Raw genomic sequence first — 19,042 nt, forward strand, 5'->3', positions numbered from 1 at the left:
TTCAGGGCAGCTCAGGGCTAAGCCAGCCATTCCCAGGTCTGCTAAGCCTCAGTAGATGCAGGCTGAAGGAGGCCCACAAGGACTATGGGGCGGGGCTTATCAGACAAGGGGGTGGGGTTTGGAGTTTGGAGGTGGAATACTAGGGTGATTGCTGCCCTTGCAGAAGAGCTTTGAGGATTGCTATTGAGATGTCGACTTCAGGGACCCTCACAGCTCGCTGTCGAACTCTCTAGAAGCACTGCTGTGACTTCGGGCTTGCAAGACGTCCCTCGTGCCTGAGCTGGGGCTTTCTCCAGGAAAACTAGGTGGCCCACTACAGTGGCTCATTCTTCTGAAAGAACACACAGCCTTAGGGGCAGGGGTGGACTCTAACCAGAAACCAGCTGGAAGAGAGTCAACTCCTACATTGGGAGGCCAGCTCCCTGGCTGTCTCAACCACTGACCCTGCCTGAGGAGGAGGTGACCTTCTGGAACCAAGCAGCTGGAAGCCCTGAGAGAGGATGAGGACTGGTACTGAGGGGACAGAAAACGTCAGAAGTCTCTTGAGCTTTTCGGTTTTCCTTTAATATTTATTCATTTTTTTAAATTTCGTCTGACCTAGGGCAACTACGGCTTCAGATGGACAGGTGAGCCCACAGATGGAGGTCTGGAGGTCAATACCCAGGACGCTCACAGGACGTGCTGGCTGTTCAAGGCCCTGTGCTTCTGTCACAGGCTCCTGAACTAACTCCACTGGAGAAGGAGGACCCAAGAAGACAGCAGGACCGTGCAGATCATTGGCTTGATGGCAATGCCTTGGCCTTTGTTACTGTTCCAGGGCCTTCCACCACCAGGGGGTCTGGGATGGTGAGGGGGCCTGTTGGGCCCCTGGGGGTTTGGGTCAGGCCCCTGGGGGTTTGGGTCAGGCGATGCTTTCTTGTGTTCCTTAATCCAGTTGTCAAAGTAGGAGACCCTGGCGAAGACACTGGGGCTGGTGAGTGGGGTTTCACACGGTGCGCTCCAGCTGGTCAGCCCCACCAAGTACCAGGAGCCATTCAGTAAGCAGACGAGGGGGCCCCCAGAATCTCCCTGAGGAGAGAGAGGACACAGAGAGTGGGGCGACCACAGGGAGGGACACACACTGACCGGGACGGAGAGAATGTGATGGACACCCGGTGTCTCTGCCATCTGAGTAGTCTCATCTGGATCATCGGAGCAATTTTACAAATCCAGGTACAGGCGGCCTCTTGGGCCAGTATCTTCACGGAGCCCCACTGCTCAAAGATACCAAGGAACCCAGGATACCATTTGGTGGAGAGTCTACGAGCTGAACATCGGCTCTCGGCTGTCTATGTGGGAGATGTCGCTGAAGTCCCGAATGGTCGCTGTGGTGGTTTAGGAAAAAAAAAAAAATGACCCCCCCAAAGGGAGTGGCACTATTAGGAGGTGTGGCCCTGTTGGAGTAGGTGTGGTCTTTTTTGGGGGAAGTGTGTCACTGTGGAGGCGGACTTTAAAGTCTCTTATATGTTCAAGATACCACTCAATGAGGCAGTCTACTTGTTGCCTGAAGGATGTAGGACTCTCACCTACTTCTCCAGCACCATGTCTGCCTGCATGTTGCCCTGTCCCCCCACGATAATGGATTGAACCTCTGAACTGTAAGCGAGCTACCCTAACTAAGAGCTTTACTTTATAAGAGTAGCTTTGGTCATGGTGTCTTCACAGCAATAGCAACCCCAACTCAGACAGTCCGTAACCAACTAATGGGCCTGGAGACACGGTCCGTCATCTTTGGCTGAATCCCCTGTCCCAGCGCATCATCCCACATGTACCTTTGTGTTTTATTTAATAACATTACGAGTGATTCTTCAGTCCCTTGGTTGAGCTCCTTTAGAGGATACCAAGCTGTAGGATGCGCTAAAAGTTGTCACGGGGGCCCAGCCAGGAGAGAACCACAGAGAGTTCTTAGGCTCCAGAAGAGAGGTGGGGACTCCAAGCACAGCAGGGCTTTGAGATGGGAAGGTCCCTGGGATTATGGGTAGAAACGCTCCTGTCTCAGACCAAAGTGCAAGAAGCAAAACAACACAGTCCCCGATAACCTTGTGCTGAAACACATGTCAAGACAGTCTTCGTCCACAGAATGCTCAGGTTACAGGGGGGATTGCGGGCACACACCTGAAGACCATACATAGGGACAATGAGCCGCACAGACGGTGGGAGGAACACTCAAGGGGATGCACAAACTAAGTCATAAGAGGGCTTCTCTGAGCCAAGACTGGGTAGAATCACTGAGGCGTGACTGTGACAAGCTGTGGGCGGAGACACAGTTGCTCAGCAGGGAAGCAAGGGGCTCTGGTGAAAATTCTAGAGCTTCTGAGACAGGGCTGCAGGCCTGGTCTTGGCAGGTCATGGTAAAAGGGGAGGCTGTCAGTGGGTGAAAACACAGGGCAGACCCTTTCTTTCTATTGTAATTGTCAAGCATGTGAGATGGGTTCAGACTCCAGAAACCATGGTGCAGAGAGAAACAACTACCGTAAGCTACTGTTTGACCTTCACATATGCACGTGAGTGCATTAACTCGCAAACACATACACACGGGGGGGGGGGCGGGACTAAATTAATTGGTTTGATTATTCTAAATGCAAAGCAAGCTGGGTACTATATACATATAACCCTGGCACTCCAGAGGCAGAGGCGCAAGGACTGCAAGTTCAAGGCTAACCTGAGCTACACAGAAAGATCATTTCTAGACAAACAAACAGATGATAGATTAATATATTAGATAGACAGGTGAACAGATAGATAGATGGATAACAGATGAACAGATAGATTTGAAACAAACAAAACCAGCAACAAGAAAAATTCAAAGTAAGAACAGGAAGCTAGATTGTGAGCACTGGTGTCAGAAAAAGGAACCGAGAGATCAAAAGAGCAAAGGACCGTCAAGCAGGAGCACAGGCTGAACTGAGCTAACAGGGCAGGACAATTAAGGGCACCTGCTGATACTGCAAGATGCGCTTGGCTGGGAAGAGGGTGTTGAGAATTATCTGGCCCCTGAGGAGCAGGGGAGGCGCACATAAGATGCAAAGTCATACACTTCTGACCCAAGAGGACAGCCAAGGGAAGAGGAAGAGGAAGACAGACTCTAGGGCAAGCAGAGGCCACAGGAGACGCTTCTAGCTGCCCACTTCCTTTCTGGCTTCAGTGCCCCCACCATTAAATGTAAACAATACAGACTGCACATGAACTAGTGACGAGCTCATGCCCCAAATATAAGAGTTCCTATGAATCATTATGGAAGACACATGACTTACAGTGACAAACCAACCTTACAACCTTGAGAATATACTTCACAGGGGGAAAAAAACAATTGAAAAAATGTCCATCTTCATAAGTCTTCAGAAAAATGCAAATAAAAATATTACATACTGCTGGGCAGTGGTGATACAGACTAATCCCAACATTTGCGGTGCAGAGGCAGGTGGATCTCTGTGAGGTCAGTCTGGTCTGCAGATCGAGTTCCTGGACAGCCAGGGCTACACAGAGAAATCTGTCTTGAAAAACAAAAACAAAACAACAACAAAGAAAGAAAGATCACATCTAATGGTTAAAATGAAACAGGCAGATAATAATGATAAAAAAAACCAAAACCAAAACCAAAACCAAAAACCTGGTACAATGTGGAGCAACCTAAACTCTCTAGGGTGGAAACACAAATTGGTCCAACCACACTGGAGAGCTGCCTGGAGTAGCTGTGCGACAAGAACTTGTGTGCATCTCGTGGCACGGTGGTTCTACTGCTAACGTGAGGACCCCTCGGGCCTGTTCAGGGCAAGGCCATTGCAAAGTCCTCTCCTAAAAATTACCGCATTCCACCAGGAAAAGAACAAATAAGGAAGAGTGCAGCGCATCCATACAGCAGCATGAATGAATAGCCTCCTGTTGACTAAAAAATGCAATCAGGCAAAAGCCTGCACCCTGCCTGATGCATGTTTAGATAGGGTCCTAGCAAGAAGCTGTAGTGTTTCTAAAGCCAAACAGGACAATTCTGGGAATGAGGGAAAGGAAAGGGCACTAGGAGGACCTTTTGGGTGCTGTTTCCATCAGTGTATCAATTTGTTATTTTCTAATTAAATGTTAGTTCATTTATTTTGTGTGTGTGTATGTGCGTGCGTGTGTGTGTGTGTATGTGTGTGAGGGTGTGAGCACATGTGAGCATGCACATGCCCACACTCACGACATGGGTGTGGAACTCAGAGGGCTACTTGCAGGAGTTGGTTTTCTCCTATCAAGCAGGTTATATGGTAGATCAAATTCAGGCTATTAGGCTTGGTGGCAAGCACCTTCATCCACTTGATGCTCTCATGGGCTTGTTAAGCTGATTTCCAAAAATACCCAAGGCATGACAAGGGATGCCTGTTTCCTGATGGGCTGCTTTGAAAGCCCAACCAGACGGGTGAGACAAGGTCCGGAGAATACGCGGAAAGGAGGAAAGGGCTGAACCAAGACAGAGGGACAAAGGTGGCCAAGCCCGACTGCACATCGGAGCAGGTGTCACTTACTGAACATATTGATCTTGTCAACGAGTAATCGGCAGCACACATCATATCATCATAGATGTAGTAGCCTTTAGGGGAGCCAGGTTGTGGCGGCGGGAAAAATGATTTACACACGTCATTGTCCATGAGGATGAGCTCTACTTCATAGAGGTCGTCAGGTAAGGGCTGGATCACTGTGGGAGGGGGAATCAGATGTGCTCGTGAGCAGAGAGAAGCTGCCATTGCCCCTCCCAGGATGATGGCTGGTGACAGTCGGGGTGGAGCAGCGGTCCTAGGCCACAGTGGCAGAGAAGGTATCATGACAGGCCTGCAGTGACAAGGGGGAAGGGGCAAGCAGAGGGGCTGTGGAAGACAGCAGAAGGCTGGAAGCCAGGGCGACTGCAAAGGTCTCAGCACGGGGGGGGGACCTCAGGCAGAGCCTCCTCAGCAGGTTAGGGGACTGAGACTGTACCCTGAGGACACAGAGGCCAAGAAAGGGACAACTCAGCTTTCAACAGCTCTGGCTGCTCTGTGGATCCCAAGCTGGGTGCAGGGACGCTGGAGCCCGAGTGCAGCCGTGGCTTAGGACTCGGGCTAGAAATGTTTAGGACTGCGACAAGAAGACTGGCCAATCACAAGGAGCAACTGGACCTGGAGATGTGAACTCTGTTTCCAAGCGCTCTCACAGATCTGGCCTGGGGTCGCCTCATAGGAGCAGACAACAGCACGGCTCAGTTCATGCGGGGGTCACCGTGCACATCCCTCAAGGTTGGTCAGGGGCTGCCTGTGTATAGCAAACCCAAACCTGCCCCGAGGCCCAGCAACCATGGGCAGGAGGGGGCGTGACAGAAGATGGCTGAAGGTCCGGTCTCTTAGGGAGGCCAGGTTCTCTGCGCTGAGAGCTGCACCCGCCCACACCTTCCTTCCGTGCTCCTACTCCCATCGCCTGGTCAGACCTGAAGACCCTACCTGCCCTGACATAGGCCCTTAGAGAGTGAAAGTCTGTCCCTTCTAGTGGTGCTGAGCCTCTGCACTCGGGACAGACTGTGGGACTGACAGTTACAGGAGCAGTGATGGGGATCCTAGACCCGATCTCAGAGAAACATCTGACCGTAAACCGCCTCGGGGCAGCTTTGCCAGATTGTGACCCTAAATTTCATGTCAAATTTATATTCACTTTATTTAACTTGCCGTTGTATGGTCTTCAGTCAAAAACATCCTGTGTAGAAGCCTTGCCACGGAACTCTGGATTCTCAACCTAAGCTGCCCCTTGCTGATAGCCGGCTCTCCCTGTGGCCCAGGATACCAAACTCCAAAGACGCTGAGGTCTCTCTGCACGCCGTGTGCAGAGAATCTGCGCACTTGAAATCGTCTCTAGACGACACACTATCTGACCCAAGGCAAATGTGGTCCAGAGACTCACAATACTACCATATTGTTTAGGGAATGAGGACAAGGAGAATGTCAGTCCCCAACACTCAGGCATTTGGTCCCCAGGTGACCGATTCATGGCTCCCTGGATCGGAACCCCGTGTACACAGCTGGACAAGCTGGTAGAACAGACCGTCTTCCTTAGCCTTAAGGGTTGGGCAGTAAGGTTCTCAGAGGTACTGGTCCTTAGTCAAGCACCCCAATGCTCCATGCGTGGTTACTTTCATCTCCTTAAAAACACCCCATGTCTTTCCCGGCCAGAGTAGAGCAACCACTGTTTGGTGAGAATCTTGCAGTGCACAGAGTCAACCACATTTAGGGCTCTGAAGTCAAAGAGCCCACACCTCTGATCTCAGAAGGTCAGAAGTTTGCTATTGACCCAGACACTGAGGTTACCGACCACAGGAAAGACCTCCACAGCCTCTTGCCCCTCACCCTCTTCACCTGCCCTGTGTACTCACCATCCTCTCTGGTGTGCCCCCAGCCACTCGCCCAGCTGCCCTGTGTACTCACCGTCCTCTCTGGTGTGCCCCCAGCCACTCGCCCAGCTGCCCTGTGTACTCACCGTCCTCTCTGGTGTGCCCCCAGCCACTCGCCCAGCTGCCCTGTGTACTCACCATCCTCTCTGGTGTGCCCCCAACCACTCGCCCAGCTGCCCTGTGTACTCACCGTCCTCTCTGGTGTGCCCCCAGCCACTCGCCCAGCTGCCCTGTGTACTCACCGTCCTCTCTGGTGTGCCCCCAGCCACTCGCCCAGCTGCCCTGTGTACTCACCATCCTCTCTGGTGTGCCCCCAGCCACTCGCCCAGCTGCCCTGTGTACTCACCATCCTCTCTGGTGTGCCCCTCACCCTCTTCACCTGCCCTGTGTACTCACCGTCCTCTCTGGTGTGCCCCCAGCCACTCGCCCAGCTGCCCTGTGTACTCACCGTCCTCTCTGGTGTGCCCCCAGCCACTCGCCCAGCTGCCCTGTGTACTCACCGTCCTCTCTGGTGTGCCCCCAGCCACTCGCCCAGCTGCCCTGTGTACTCACCGTCCTCTCTGGTGTGCCCCCAGCCACTCGCCCAGCTGCCCTGTGTACTCACCATCCTCTCTGGTGTGCCCCCAACCACTCGCCCAGCTGCCCTGTGTACTCACCGTCCTCTCTGGTGTGCCCCCAGCCACTCGCCCAGCTGCCCTGTGTACTCACCGTCCTCTCTGGTGTGCCCCCAGCCACTCGCCCAGCTGCCCTGTGTACTCACCATCCTCTCTGGTGTGCCCCCAGCCACTCGCCCAGCTGCCCTGTGTACTCACCATCCTCTCTGGTGTGCCCCTCACCCTCTTCACCTGCCCTGTGTACTCACCGTCCTCTCTGGTGTGCCCCCAGCCACTCGCCCAGCTGCCCTGTGTACTCACCGTCCTCTCTGGTGTGCCCCCAGCCACTCGCCCAGCTGCCCTGTGTACTCACCGTCCTCTCTGGTGTGCCCCCAGCCACTCGCCCAGCTGCCCTGTGTACTCACCGTCCTCTCTGGTGTGCCCCCAGCCACTCGCCCAGCTGCCCTGTGTACTCACCATCCTCTCTGGTGTGCCCCCAACCACTCGCCCAGCTGCCCTGTGTACTCACCGTCCTCTCTGGTGTGCCCCCAGCCACTCGCCCAGCTGCCCTGTGTACTCACCGTCCTCTCTGGTGTGCCCCCAGCCACTCGCCCAGCTGCCCTGTGTACTCACCGTCCTCTCTGGTGTGCCCCCAGCCACTCGCCCAGCTGCCCTGTGTACTCACCATCCTCTCTGGTGTGCCCCTCACCCTCTTCACCTGCCCTGTGTACTCACCGTCCTCTCTGGTGTGCCCCCAGCCACTCGCCCAGCTGCCCTGTGTACTCACCGTCCTCTCTGGTGTGCCCCCAGCCACTCGCCCAGCTGCCCTGTGTACTCACCGTCCTCTCTGGTGTGCCCCCAGCCACTCGCCCAGCTGCCCTGTGTACTCACCGTCCTCTCTGGTGTGCCCCCAGCCACTCGCCCAGCTGCCCTGTGTACTCACCGTCCTCTCTGGTGTGCCCCCAGCCACTCGCCCAGCTGCCCTGTGTACTCACCGTCCTCTCTGGTGTGCCCCCAGCCACTCGCCCAGCAGGCCTTCTCGCTGGGAAGTTTGACGTTTTTATCTGGGACACAGGCTGGAAGGATGTGGGAACTGTACTCCACGGGCGACTCCAGCTGCATCAGGACAATGTCGCTTCCCTGGCGGTAGTGTTTGTCGTAGTCTTGGTGAACGATGAGCTTGTACACTGACATCTCCCTGCTGTACTTGGTGGGACTGCTCAGCTTGGTGTACCCTAGCCTGATCTGGTAGTCATTAGGGTTGTGAGACCTATCACAGGGGGGAAGGGCTGTAAGTGTTGGCTCAGTCCTGTCTCCCTGACTACCCACCCTGCAGGCAGCCAGACCTTGTCTCTTTCTCATTTTAGGTCTTTCCCCCTTTTCTAATACTGTTTTTTCCCCCTTTCTCTTTCTTGAGAGGCAGGATAACCACACACTACCTAAGTACACAGATCTTTTGAAGGCGTCTGGTACCTCAGAATCCTTGGGATTGTCAATCTCATGATTGGGTAGAACCATCGGAGGTTCATCAAACTGCACCCCTTCCTCTTGGAGGAACAAAGACTCACTGAGTCTGACACCTATATGGCTTCTCAAAGACTTCACCTCCTGCCTGGCATGACCCGTACCCCAACTGTCACACTTGGTCTTTTTTCAAGATTGTTTTCCTGTCTAACTATGGGCACTCAAGAAGCATTTGTGGAGGAAACAGAGTAATAAATGAAAACTTACTATTTCTGCAAGACAAATTATATTCTAGTCCACATGTCCACTCATATGGCCCTCTTACACGCCTACTCCACATTCCTGAGTCTCTTTCCTTACGGGCCCCTCTAGCTGTATGAGTCACTGTTTCTCCTTGACATACCTTCATGACCTACCACCATGGAAGTGGCCTTTGCCTCACATCCTCCGCCTGACCCTCCACATCGGGTCTGGCACACAGGGATGCCGAGTATGTAAATGGAAACCCATATGCAGTAATTTGTCCTCCTTGCTTCCTTTGCACACACAGTGAGCTCAAGTTATATCTGCTTGACTCTGCTAGTACATAGATCATTCCAGCTGGAGGAATAGTGACATCCCCCATGGAAGGAAAGACAGGAACACACACACACACACACACACACACACACACAGTACCAGGATGCCTCTGGAGAGAACTATGCTCCAGTGTAAGTGTGGCCTGAACACAAATAAACTCCCAATAAACAAGCCCTGGATAGAGTCTGCAGAGAGCCCTGGACAGAGGATGCTGGATGCTTGTCCACAGAGGTTCTGACTATGTCCAGTCTTGGGAATAGGGCCTGGGATTGTCACTTTCATTAAGCACTGAACCTGTTACACATCTAACAAGTTCAGGTCACAGTAGCAATGGTTTAATGGAGAAACCAGACCTGCTGCCATCTGCAGGGACCGTCTGGAGGTGAGCAAGAGTCAGATACTGAAGTGTGGTGCAGGAGAATTATCTGTATTCTGTCAATCATGTATTTTAATAAAACGCTGATTGACCAGGCAGAAAGTATAAGAGGGTCAACCAGACAGGAAGTAGAGGCGGGGCAATGAGAACAGGAGAAGGCTAGGAAGGACGAAGCCCACTCCTCCATTCCTGCCTAGACCACAGAGAAGCAAGATGTAACCTGCCCCACTGGAAAAGGTACTGAGCCACATGGCTAACACAGACAAGAATTATGGATTACTGTAAGATGTAAGAATTAGTTAATAAGAAGACTGAGCTAATGGGCAATCAGTTTATAACCGAATGTAGACTCTGTGATTTTCTTTGGGACTTGCCGGCTGTGGGGTACCAGGCAGGACAGAAACCCCAACAAGCTGACCCTCATGTTACGGAAGCATACTTGAAGGAAACAAAGTTTTGATCCCTAATGTTCATGAAAGAGAAAAGAGAAAATTGGAGGGACCACTTCAAAGCTAAAACTGGCTTTCCAGGACTAATTCAATTATACTTGGGGGAAGAAATTTCAATTAGTAGTTTAGAAGTAAGGTGTATATCACTGTGACCGTCACACTAGCTAGTCTCCAGGAGCAGGAGAGGACGTCCCCAGGGTGAGAGACAAAATGTGAGATCTTTGTCTGTAATGCTAGACCAACACTGGCAGGAGATGAACAGGGATGGCGATCTGGGTGGAGGGCACCACTCAAGGTCAGGGCTACCCCAGAACTCACCCTAGAAGGATTGTCAGATCTGCATCCTTCACCCCTCTCCTTCCCTCCGAGTGACTCTCTCCTGCACCCCCTTCCCAGCAGAAGGGCCCCGGGGAGGGAACACGCACCTTTGGAAGCAGTGGGCAGCACCAGCTACCCAGTTTTTGTCAATGAGAACAGCTCCACAGATATGCCTGCCATATAAGCGCAGACTGGCTTGCCACGGCCACCGCTCAGAACCTGCTTTCTGACCACCATAGATCTTCCCTTGGAAATTGGTCCTGCCACATACTGTGGAGACAATCCCAGCCGCCAGGCACCTGCATTCAGGATGCATGTGCTTGGTGCCCCAAATGTCAGCATCAGCAGGACCCAGGGGATGCAATGACCTCTCTTCTCCCTTTCCAGGGGGCCAGAGCCAAGGTCAAGAGTGGAATGGCATGGCTCATTTGACAAAGAGCCGGGAGAGAAGGTTAGACTGGCCCAACCCTTCCTCTCAGCAACGCCCACAGAACCGAGGTGCAGGCAAAGGATTGGGTGATATCAGGCTCTCCTCAGTCCTTATTAACTTGAGGAGCACAGCTCTGAAAAGGCAGACACGGAAGTAGAAGCCAAAGCTGGCAGAAACCATGGTCCTGGTCATTTTAAGCTCTCCCCCCTTAACCCAATGTAAACGGTGGTAGTACAGCCATAACACAACCTTGACCCTGAACTGAGGAGACTTGGCAATGATAGGCAAGAGCGAGAAAGACCATCGCGTCGAGCTCCCCAGTCTCAAGCCCCTCCCTTTTAACGTAAAGGCCTGCAGGACCCTCCAACTGCCTTTGTTCTGAGGGGAGTGGGGAAGGGAACGCGCCTACTGGAAACCAGCCTTCTACTTTGGGGAGTCACTCTTGCCCCTGCCTGCTTACTCTGAGACAGGGATGGAGTATTTCTCGTGGCCTGGATGGTTGTTATATTTGTAGCGCTGTTGCTGCTGGCAGATGCGGTGACCTGGGCATGCTGGGGCAGGAGGCTGAGCCAGAGCAGAGCTTTCAGCAGGCAGGTCCCATACCCACCCAGGCCCGATGGCTGGGCCCTGGCGCTCCACATCGCATCTGGCCGCCTTGTGTCTTGGTCCCAGACAGGACAGAAAGCACGTGCAGACAACCGCTGACTCCGGCAAACTGCTTCTAGGTACCCTCTCTCGCCCATCCTTACCTCGCGGGAGGTGAGCAAGTGTGCTGAAAACCTAGGTCCACGGGAGGCAGCCCGCCCTGAATGAAGTTTTGTCTTCAGGTCCTCTTCTCTGGCTTGGGCAGACACACGCTCCTCCGGGAGTGGCAAAAGCATTCATGGCACCCCCGAATCTCCCAGTTTCGTTCTGTTACAATAATGCACGCAAAAACAAAGTCTCATTCCCCAGACTGGCATGTCATTAGCTCATCAGCCCAAAGTCCCCAGAGTCGGAGGAGAGCATTAGAGTTCCTGAAGCTAGCGTTACAGGCAATGTGAATCTCTGGGAACTAAACTCGAGTCCGCTGGAAGAGCAGCAAGTACCCTTAACCACAGAACCATTCGAAAGCTCTACAATTAAAACATTTTTTTTATTGATTCTTTGAAATGTTCATACATCTACACAATGATCTTGGTCAAATTCACTTTTCACATACGCCCTCAGTTCCTTTCAGCACCCCCCACCCCCATCATATTTCCCAACTTCGTATTCTCCTTACTTCTTCAGTTATGCGATGAGTATGGCCCACATGCACGTGGACGCAGGGTCCTCTACTGGGACACGGGGAAGTTACCAGGGTTCACACACCTAAAGAAAAGTAGCTCTCTTTTCCCATCGCAATTGCCAACTCCTCAGCTGGAATCCGGCCTCAGAAACCCCTCCCGCTCTGTGCTGATTTTTCAATGACTCGCCTTTGTGGAGGTCTTGGGTTAAGTACCACAGCTGCTGGGAGCTTTAGCTGTTTGAATTCCTGTTTTCTTTCTGGCCACTTTGATTCCATAGACATAACCTCAGAAGAGCAGCTAGTTCTGAGCTTAGGCAAGTTTGGTTTTTAGCATCCAAACTGTCTCTTGGGTGCACATACTGGGCAGATGTTAGTGGATGTCAAAGGACAACCTATGCTCTTGCTCCTCACCTACCTTGTTTGTTGAGACTCTGTCTATCACAGGCCTGCTAACTTGCCGAGAAGGCTAGGCTAGCTGGCCAGTGAACCCCAGGCACCCCCCTGCCTCCGCCTCTATGGTTGCTGGAATAACAAAGGTAGGACCACCAAGCCCTGCCTTTCTTCTTTCCTAGTCTCTAGGGGTTGAACCCAGGTCTTCACATTTGCAAGGTAAGTAAGTTCCTTACTGACTTCATCATCACCCAGTCCCAACTCTAACTTTTTGTAACTCCTGTTTGTGATTCCTCATTGAGCTCATTATTTTACTATTAGCATCAGAGGAAGAACACGGACATTCACATTACAAAAGGAATTGGATAACAGTCATTTTTAGCCCCCCATTAACATATTCTATATCAGTAACAGCATATTAACCCAACCGATTTGTCCCCGTTAATATTTTCCTTTTTTTTTCTTAGTATAAAAATGCTCTATTGTTTTTGACTCTAGGAGTTTGGATCCAAATAGAAGCACTCCAAAATGGAGTTCCTTTTGAAAAATTTAAGATAGCTTGCTGCTTGTTTAAAAACAGGATTGGAGAATCCAGATTGTAGTGAATAGTAAGAGGATTATTTTAGAAGGGCACTGAAAATTTTGAATCTATAAAACAGGAAGGCTGGGTTCAAGCTAGGCAGAAGGGACATATAAGCAGACAGTCATTGTTATACATGATTAACCTAGTACCACCCTTCTCGTCTGCAGCTTCACGAAAAGCAAGATCAATATTGCTCCCATCACACAGGAGATATGCCAATGAAAACCCCATCTCAGACCACTTTTAAGATCTCCAACAGGGCGTAAGGACTGTGCTATAAAAGGGTGAGAGGTGGCAGACATGGCGTTGGGGCTGTTGGTTCAGCACCTGGGGTACTCAGTTCTTGCTGTTGTGGAAGAGCATACCACCCCAGATTTCTGATTTGAAATCCGCATAGATGTGCGCTCAGCAGAGGTTGGCACAAGTTTTGAGGCGAGAAACACGAGCCAGAGTGCTTATGTCCTCAAGCCTGTGGCACAGAAAGTGGCTGGAAGCACAGCACTGAGACCCAGCCTCGCGCTGGAGATGGTCTTGGAGGTGGTGTCGCCGGTTACTGGCAGAATGCCCTGGATTTGGTTTTCACTCATTCAAGTCTTTGTCTTCCAGGAGCTCACTGTGGAAATCTCAGTAGCCAACTCCTGGTGTTTAGCTATTACTCTTAAAATAATAACTTAGTCCCTTGTTATTATTGTTATTGCATCTCCCATTCTCAGAGACGGCATCTGCTGTCTTTTGTTCATTTTTACCAGCTGCCCAGTAATTACCTTAGATGGAGGTAGTCGATGGTTTCCCAGAGGAAAGCATCTTAATTTAGGAATTTAGGGGAGTCAATGTGAGTGACATGGACCAAGAGAGTTGAAATCTTTAGCCAGCTTTGAAAATACATTCTTTCTCATGCCATGTGGGTATGAGACAGGTTATGAAAAGGGGTGTTTATGGAGACAAGGGAGGGAGATGGGTCCCTTGCTCTAGCATCTGGGTGAAGCCTCTGGCCAGTGGAAAACCAAGAATATTACCACAATTAGCATTGTCTGTAAATTTGATGATATGGGCAATACTTTTTAAATATAGAGACATTTTCAAATAGGATGTTAAAATAGGACTAAGTCAGGCTTGCAGCTTGCACAATATAACCTCGGGTAGGGCTGTACTCTTTTCTTGAATATTTTCTGGGAATCTTACAAGCAGGACTATTGCCTTTTGTTTATAGTGAAGATATCCTGACCTCTCCCACCCCCATCTAGGGTTTACCTTATCAGCTGTAGTCCTGACTGAATACCCGGGAGTCACCCTTTCATCTCATTGCAAGTCTTCAGCAACCATTAGATAACAGCCTCAAAACTACTCATACCCTGTGACTGTTGTAAAGACAGTGATGTATTACCCTCCTTGGAGAACCCCACACCTATTGTCTCTCTGTTAACTTTCCAAAACTTAAACCTGTTAGCGCTCCCTTCAGTAAACTCCATTTCTGCTTCAGCATGGCTTGCCCTGAGATTCCATTCTGCAAGGAAGTCAAGGACCTGTCTTTATCTGAGCAGAGGCCTCTGAACTCCTCAGACTGTTGCATGCAGCAGTGTGAAGCAGTCATGTAGCAGCATGAAGCAGTCACGCAATGGGAAGCAGCCATGCAGCAACAGTAAATAATCATGCAACAGTGGGAAGCAGTCATGCAGCAGCATGAAGCAATCATGCAAAGGAAAACAAGCAGTCATGCAGCCTCAGGAAGCAGACATGTAGCAGCATGAAGCAGTCACGCAATGGGAAGCAGCCATGCAGCAACAGGAAATAATCATGCAACAGTGGGAAGCAGTCATGCAGCAGCATGAAGCAATCATGCAAAGGAAAACAAGCAGTCATGCAGCCTCAGGAAGCAGACATGTAGCAGCATGAAGAAGTCACGCACCAGTGAGAAGCAGTCATGTAGCAACAGGAAACAGTCATGCATCAGTGGGAAGTAATCATGCAGCAGCATGATGCAGTCATGCAATGGGAAACAGTCATACAGTCTCAGGGAGCAGTCACACAGCCTCAGGAAGCAGTCATGCAGCATCAGGAAGCAGTCATGCAGTCTCAAGAAGCAGACATGCAGCAGTGGGAAGCAGCATTGCTGGGTGATGTAGGAGTTCCTTCTATTTGTGTGTTGCTTTCATTGGGTAATGAATAAAGAAACTGCCTTGTCCTAGTTGATAGGGCAGAACTTAGGTAGGCAGAGTAGACAGAACTGAATGCTGGGAAGAAGGGCAGAGTGGCAGACGCCATGAATCTCCTGCCTGAGATAGACACTGGTTAGAATCTTGCTGGTAAGCCACAGTCACATGGCAATACACAGTTTAATAGAAATGGATTAAATTAAGATGTAAGAATTAGCCAATAAGGAGTTAGAGCTAATGGGCCAGGCAGTGTTTAAATGAATACAGTTTCTGTGATTATTTCAGGTGTAAGATAGCCGGGCAGCCCGGACGACAAGCAGCCTGCTCCTCCTGTTACAGCTGGGCTGCACCCTGCACTGCAAACAGGTGTGCTTTCTCTGTACTAACTAGGTAGCAAAGAGGGAGGAAGGGGATGTGTCCCTGTATCTTTCCAATGTGCTTCATCAATGACCTAACTTCCTCCCCAATGGGCCTCCTAAAGGTTCCATCACCTTCCAATAACACCACAGACCTGGGACCACGCCTTTAACACATAGGCCTACAGATTCCAGCAACTTTGATTCTCTTTATAAACAACAATGAGAAAGAAGTGGAAAGCTTTATTTAGTGTAGAAGCATCGAACGAGGTGGGTCTCTGCTCTGCCATCATCTGTGGGGGCTTGAGTCTGTCTCTCCTGTCTAGGTTCCCCTTAGAAATGGGGAGAAAAGATCTGTGGTTGAAGGTTAAGGAAGGATTGGACATTGAGGAAAGCAAGTGGTTCATTTAATAAACACCGATGTCAGATTATTTGTAGGAGCTGCCTGAGGCCAGGTGATTGTAGGGAAGTGGCCAGTCTTCACTCTGCTCTTGCCCCAGGAAACTGCACCTATTTGGAAGGGTCTGTGTCCTTGGTAACTTAGTCAATGAGGTGATCAAAGTCACTGACTGATGAGGTCTTTGTGTTTGGACTGAACTGCAGTAACTCTCTAGGAACTGGAAGTAACCAGAATACACTGGTGCCCAAGAAACCTTATGTGAAAACAAGATCAAAAGGCTTAGTTATGGAAGTGGTCCCCATTTCTCCCACGCTCTGAAAATGAAGTGGCCGTACTGGCTACAGCGAGCTGGGGAATGGTACCCTCAACTAAGGCATTTGCTCCCATCCACGTTCATACCAATCTCTTGATCAAGCAGTTTATCGAATTAGCTCGTGCCTCACATTGCTGGATGGCTCTAGCAGCTGATGGAGAGGTGCTTGCTTGGAGCTATGACAGCTGTGACCAGGTGAGACCAGGATCTACAGCACAGCAGGTAACTCCTTGGGAAGTTACAGACCTGCTGCATACTAAGAGTACAGCTGGCATTGCCTGTGGTCATACCTCACTCATGGCTATGGTGGAAATGGGCAGACAGGCTAGAGAAACTATGGCAACTGGCTGACCCCAGTGAGAGTAGCAAATCTGCAGTGAACGCGTGTGGACCATATTATGTATAGCTATGACACATCCCAGCACTAACTCTAATTATAGCTTGCTCTCTGCCTGGGGAGCTAACACATACTGGCGGCTGGGAACTGGCAATAAAAATAACCTGCTAAGCCCAGTACGTATCTTGGTGGGAAAGAAAGGGTTGTCAGCATGCCACTCCACCCACACACCTGCTGCCCAAACCCAGGGCGTGCACGTGTACACGTGTGGCCAATGCCAGAGTCGGTCCAGGCTTCTTCCCACTTCACCTGCTTCTCCTGCAACCAATGAGGCTTTTGCCTGTTCTGCTCCCCCTGCCGCCACAAGGTGCCTTCTGTCTGAAGAGCATGAAGACAGTTACAGCGGGACCAAGGAAAGTCTTCGATAGTCCAGAAACTGCTGAGCTGAAGTTTTGAGTAGACGGTAAATATATTCATATCTATAAAGATGCTTTGAAGTCAGGTGCGAGCACTTTCCTATTGGAAGGAAGCTGTGAAGGAAGTGACGGAAATAGCCTGGCATCCTTACCCCATGCACGGCACCTTTCTTCAGGATCTCTACACAGATACGGGAGGTCTGCCACGGAGGCTGCCGTCGGTCTGCTGGACGTGGTGATACCTTCCTTTGGAAAGAGACCAAAAACCTTAGTCGGCGCATCATTAGGCAAGGAGTTTATCGCTCAAGCAAACGAATGAGGAGCCTTGAAGAGCTGGAGCCTGGGACTGTTGAGCTGTGTGGGTGGGTGCTTTGGTGGCACTGTGGGTGGAGTAATTCTTTGTGTGAACCCACCAGGTTGCTTCCCCCTCCCACCCCCCCACACACGTTGGAGATACAATGCCCTGAAGGGCTGTGTGAAGGGTGCATGCTTTTCCTGAGCTCATTTTCCTCACTCTTTTTTTTTTTTTCCTTTTTGTTTTTTTTGAGGCAGGGTTTCCCTCTGTAAACCAGGCAGGCCTCAAACTCAGAGCATCACTTGCCTCTGCCTCCCAAGTGCTGGGATTAAAGCTGTGTACCACCCAGTCCCACAACTCTTATTGTAGATGCTTCCCCACATTTGGACTGGAACACTGGGAGAGGATGAAGGCTCAGCTGTTTTGCTTTTTTCATTCTGTTGGAAGGAACTTCTGAACTTGGAAAAAGGAAATCGGCGACATTTCCTGGAATCATGTACCACAACCCTCTGACACCAGGAGTGACCACAGGTGTGGTATCTGGGAGGAACACAGACCTCCACCCAAGGATTCCCTCAGCCCTGGGAAGGGACATCAGCATCTGGTGAGGTCTTTGCTGCTGTGCTCTTGGGTTGACGTGTTAAAGCTTCAGGTGTTTCCAAAGAACCCTGCAGTTAATATGATGCTTACACCACTGAAGTAAATGAAGAAAATTTTAGGTTTATCAGGATTTGCTTAAGATTGAAGAAACAAAGGAAGCAGCAATCTGACAGTGTGATGCGGATGGTGTTTGTGGTGGCGATGTTAACTGCAAACACAGGGGTGGCACTGATAATAGTCTTGCTGGTCCTGATGCAGTGAGGAGGAAGAGGATGTTGATGATGGAGCAGAAGATGGGATGACAATGATTTTTGACAGAGTGTAATAGTGATGAAGACGTGCTTCCTGAGATGGTGATGGGAGTGAAGATATTATTAGTATATTGTCCTAGACTATTATTATTATTATTATTATTATTATTATTATTATTAATGATTCTGAAGTCTTCTAGAGATAGTAGCAGGAACACAGTGCAATGAAGAGAAAACCAGGACAAGATCTGGAGTGAGACACATCCCTGAAGTGAGACCACTTCTTTGCTGGGTGGCCTAGAGAAACATAATTAGCCACGAATGTGCCTTAATTTCCTCATCTTCATTAGGGTTCTTCAGGATAAGATGATATGGATAAAGCACATGGCTGTGGTAGTTTGAATGCCATTGGCTCCCATCAGTTCCTAGGGAGGGGCACTCTTATGAGGCGTGGCTTTGTTGGAGTGGGTGTGACCTTGTTGGAGGAAGTGTGTCACTTTGGGGGTGGGCTTTGAGGTCTCTTTTGCTCAAGCTCTTCTCAGTGTGACCCTCAGACCATTTCATGTTGCCTGCAAGATGCAGGACTCTCAACTCTTCCCCAGCACCATGTCTGTCTGCTCGCCACCATGTCCCACCATGATGATAATGGACTGAACCTCTGACCTGTAAGCCAGCCACCCCAACTAAATGTTTTACTTTATAATAGTTTCCGTGGTCATGGTGTTCCTGTTCTTCTACTCCGGAAGCCACAGCAAGTCAAGACTCTAAATATCCAGTAAGTAGTATCTCCCTCAAGCACTTAAGCAGCCAGGGCACAGGCTGCCGGCAGGCACACACAAGTCTACACAGGTTGTCTGGCAAAGGCAAAAGGCACATGTCTCTGACTGCAATGCCATTTTTATACAAAACTTAAAAGCAAAATAGTAGCAGAGAAAGTTTCCACCCCGTAGGAAATGCAAACAAGTCCGTTCAGACTCTGGTGAGGGCATGCTCCCAGCTGGAATCCTGCATGGCAGTAACACTGGATAGGGAAAGGCTTACG

At 50.4% G+C, this 19,042-nt stretch overlaps 1 protein-coding gene and 1 pseudogene across 2 annotated transcripts; one reads left to right on the forward strand and one right to left on the reverse strand.

Moving 5' to 3' along the window:
• Positions 1 to 523: 523 nt before the first annotated feature.
• LOC125397859 (serine protease 40-like) lies at positions 524 to 11,316 on the reverse strand. Of its 2 annotated transcripts, none has more exons than XM_048430391.3 (5): positions 11,097 to 11,315; positions 10,314 to 10,476; positions 8,016 to 8,290; positions 4,542 to 4,711; positions 524 to 1,068 (listed from the first exon to the last, which is right to left on the reverse strand). In XM_048430391.3, the coding sequence occupies exons 1-5, from the start codon at positions 11,275 to 11,277 to the stop codon at positions 724 to 726; spliced, it is 1,134 nt and encodes a 377-aa protein (XP_048286348.3). In that variant the 5' UTR covers positions 11,278 to 11,315; the 3' UTR covers positions 524 to 723. The 2 variants fall into 2 exon arrangements, with proteins under 2 accessions (XP_048286348.3, XP_085535630.2); XM_085679504.2 differs by lacking the exon at positions 524 to 1,068 and adding an exon at positions 1,089 to 1,364 and having other exon boundaries at positions 11,097 to 11,316.
• Positions 11,317 to 14,842: 3,526 nt separating this feature from the next.
• Positions 14,843 to 17,173, forward strand: LOC125397909 (RCC1 and BTB domain-containing protein 1 pseudogene; annotated as a pseudogene).
• Positions 17,174 to 19,042: the final 1,869 nt, after the last annotated feature.

The sequence above is a fragment of the Myodes glareolus genome, chromosome 18, assembly GCF_982192425.1.
Source record: "Myodes glareolus chromosome 18, mMyoGla1.1, whole genome shotgun sequence".
Classification (NCBI taxonomy): domain Eukaryota; kingdom Metazoa; phylum Chordata; class Mammalia; order Rodentia; family Cricetidae; genus Myodes; species Myodes glareolus.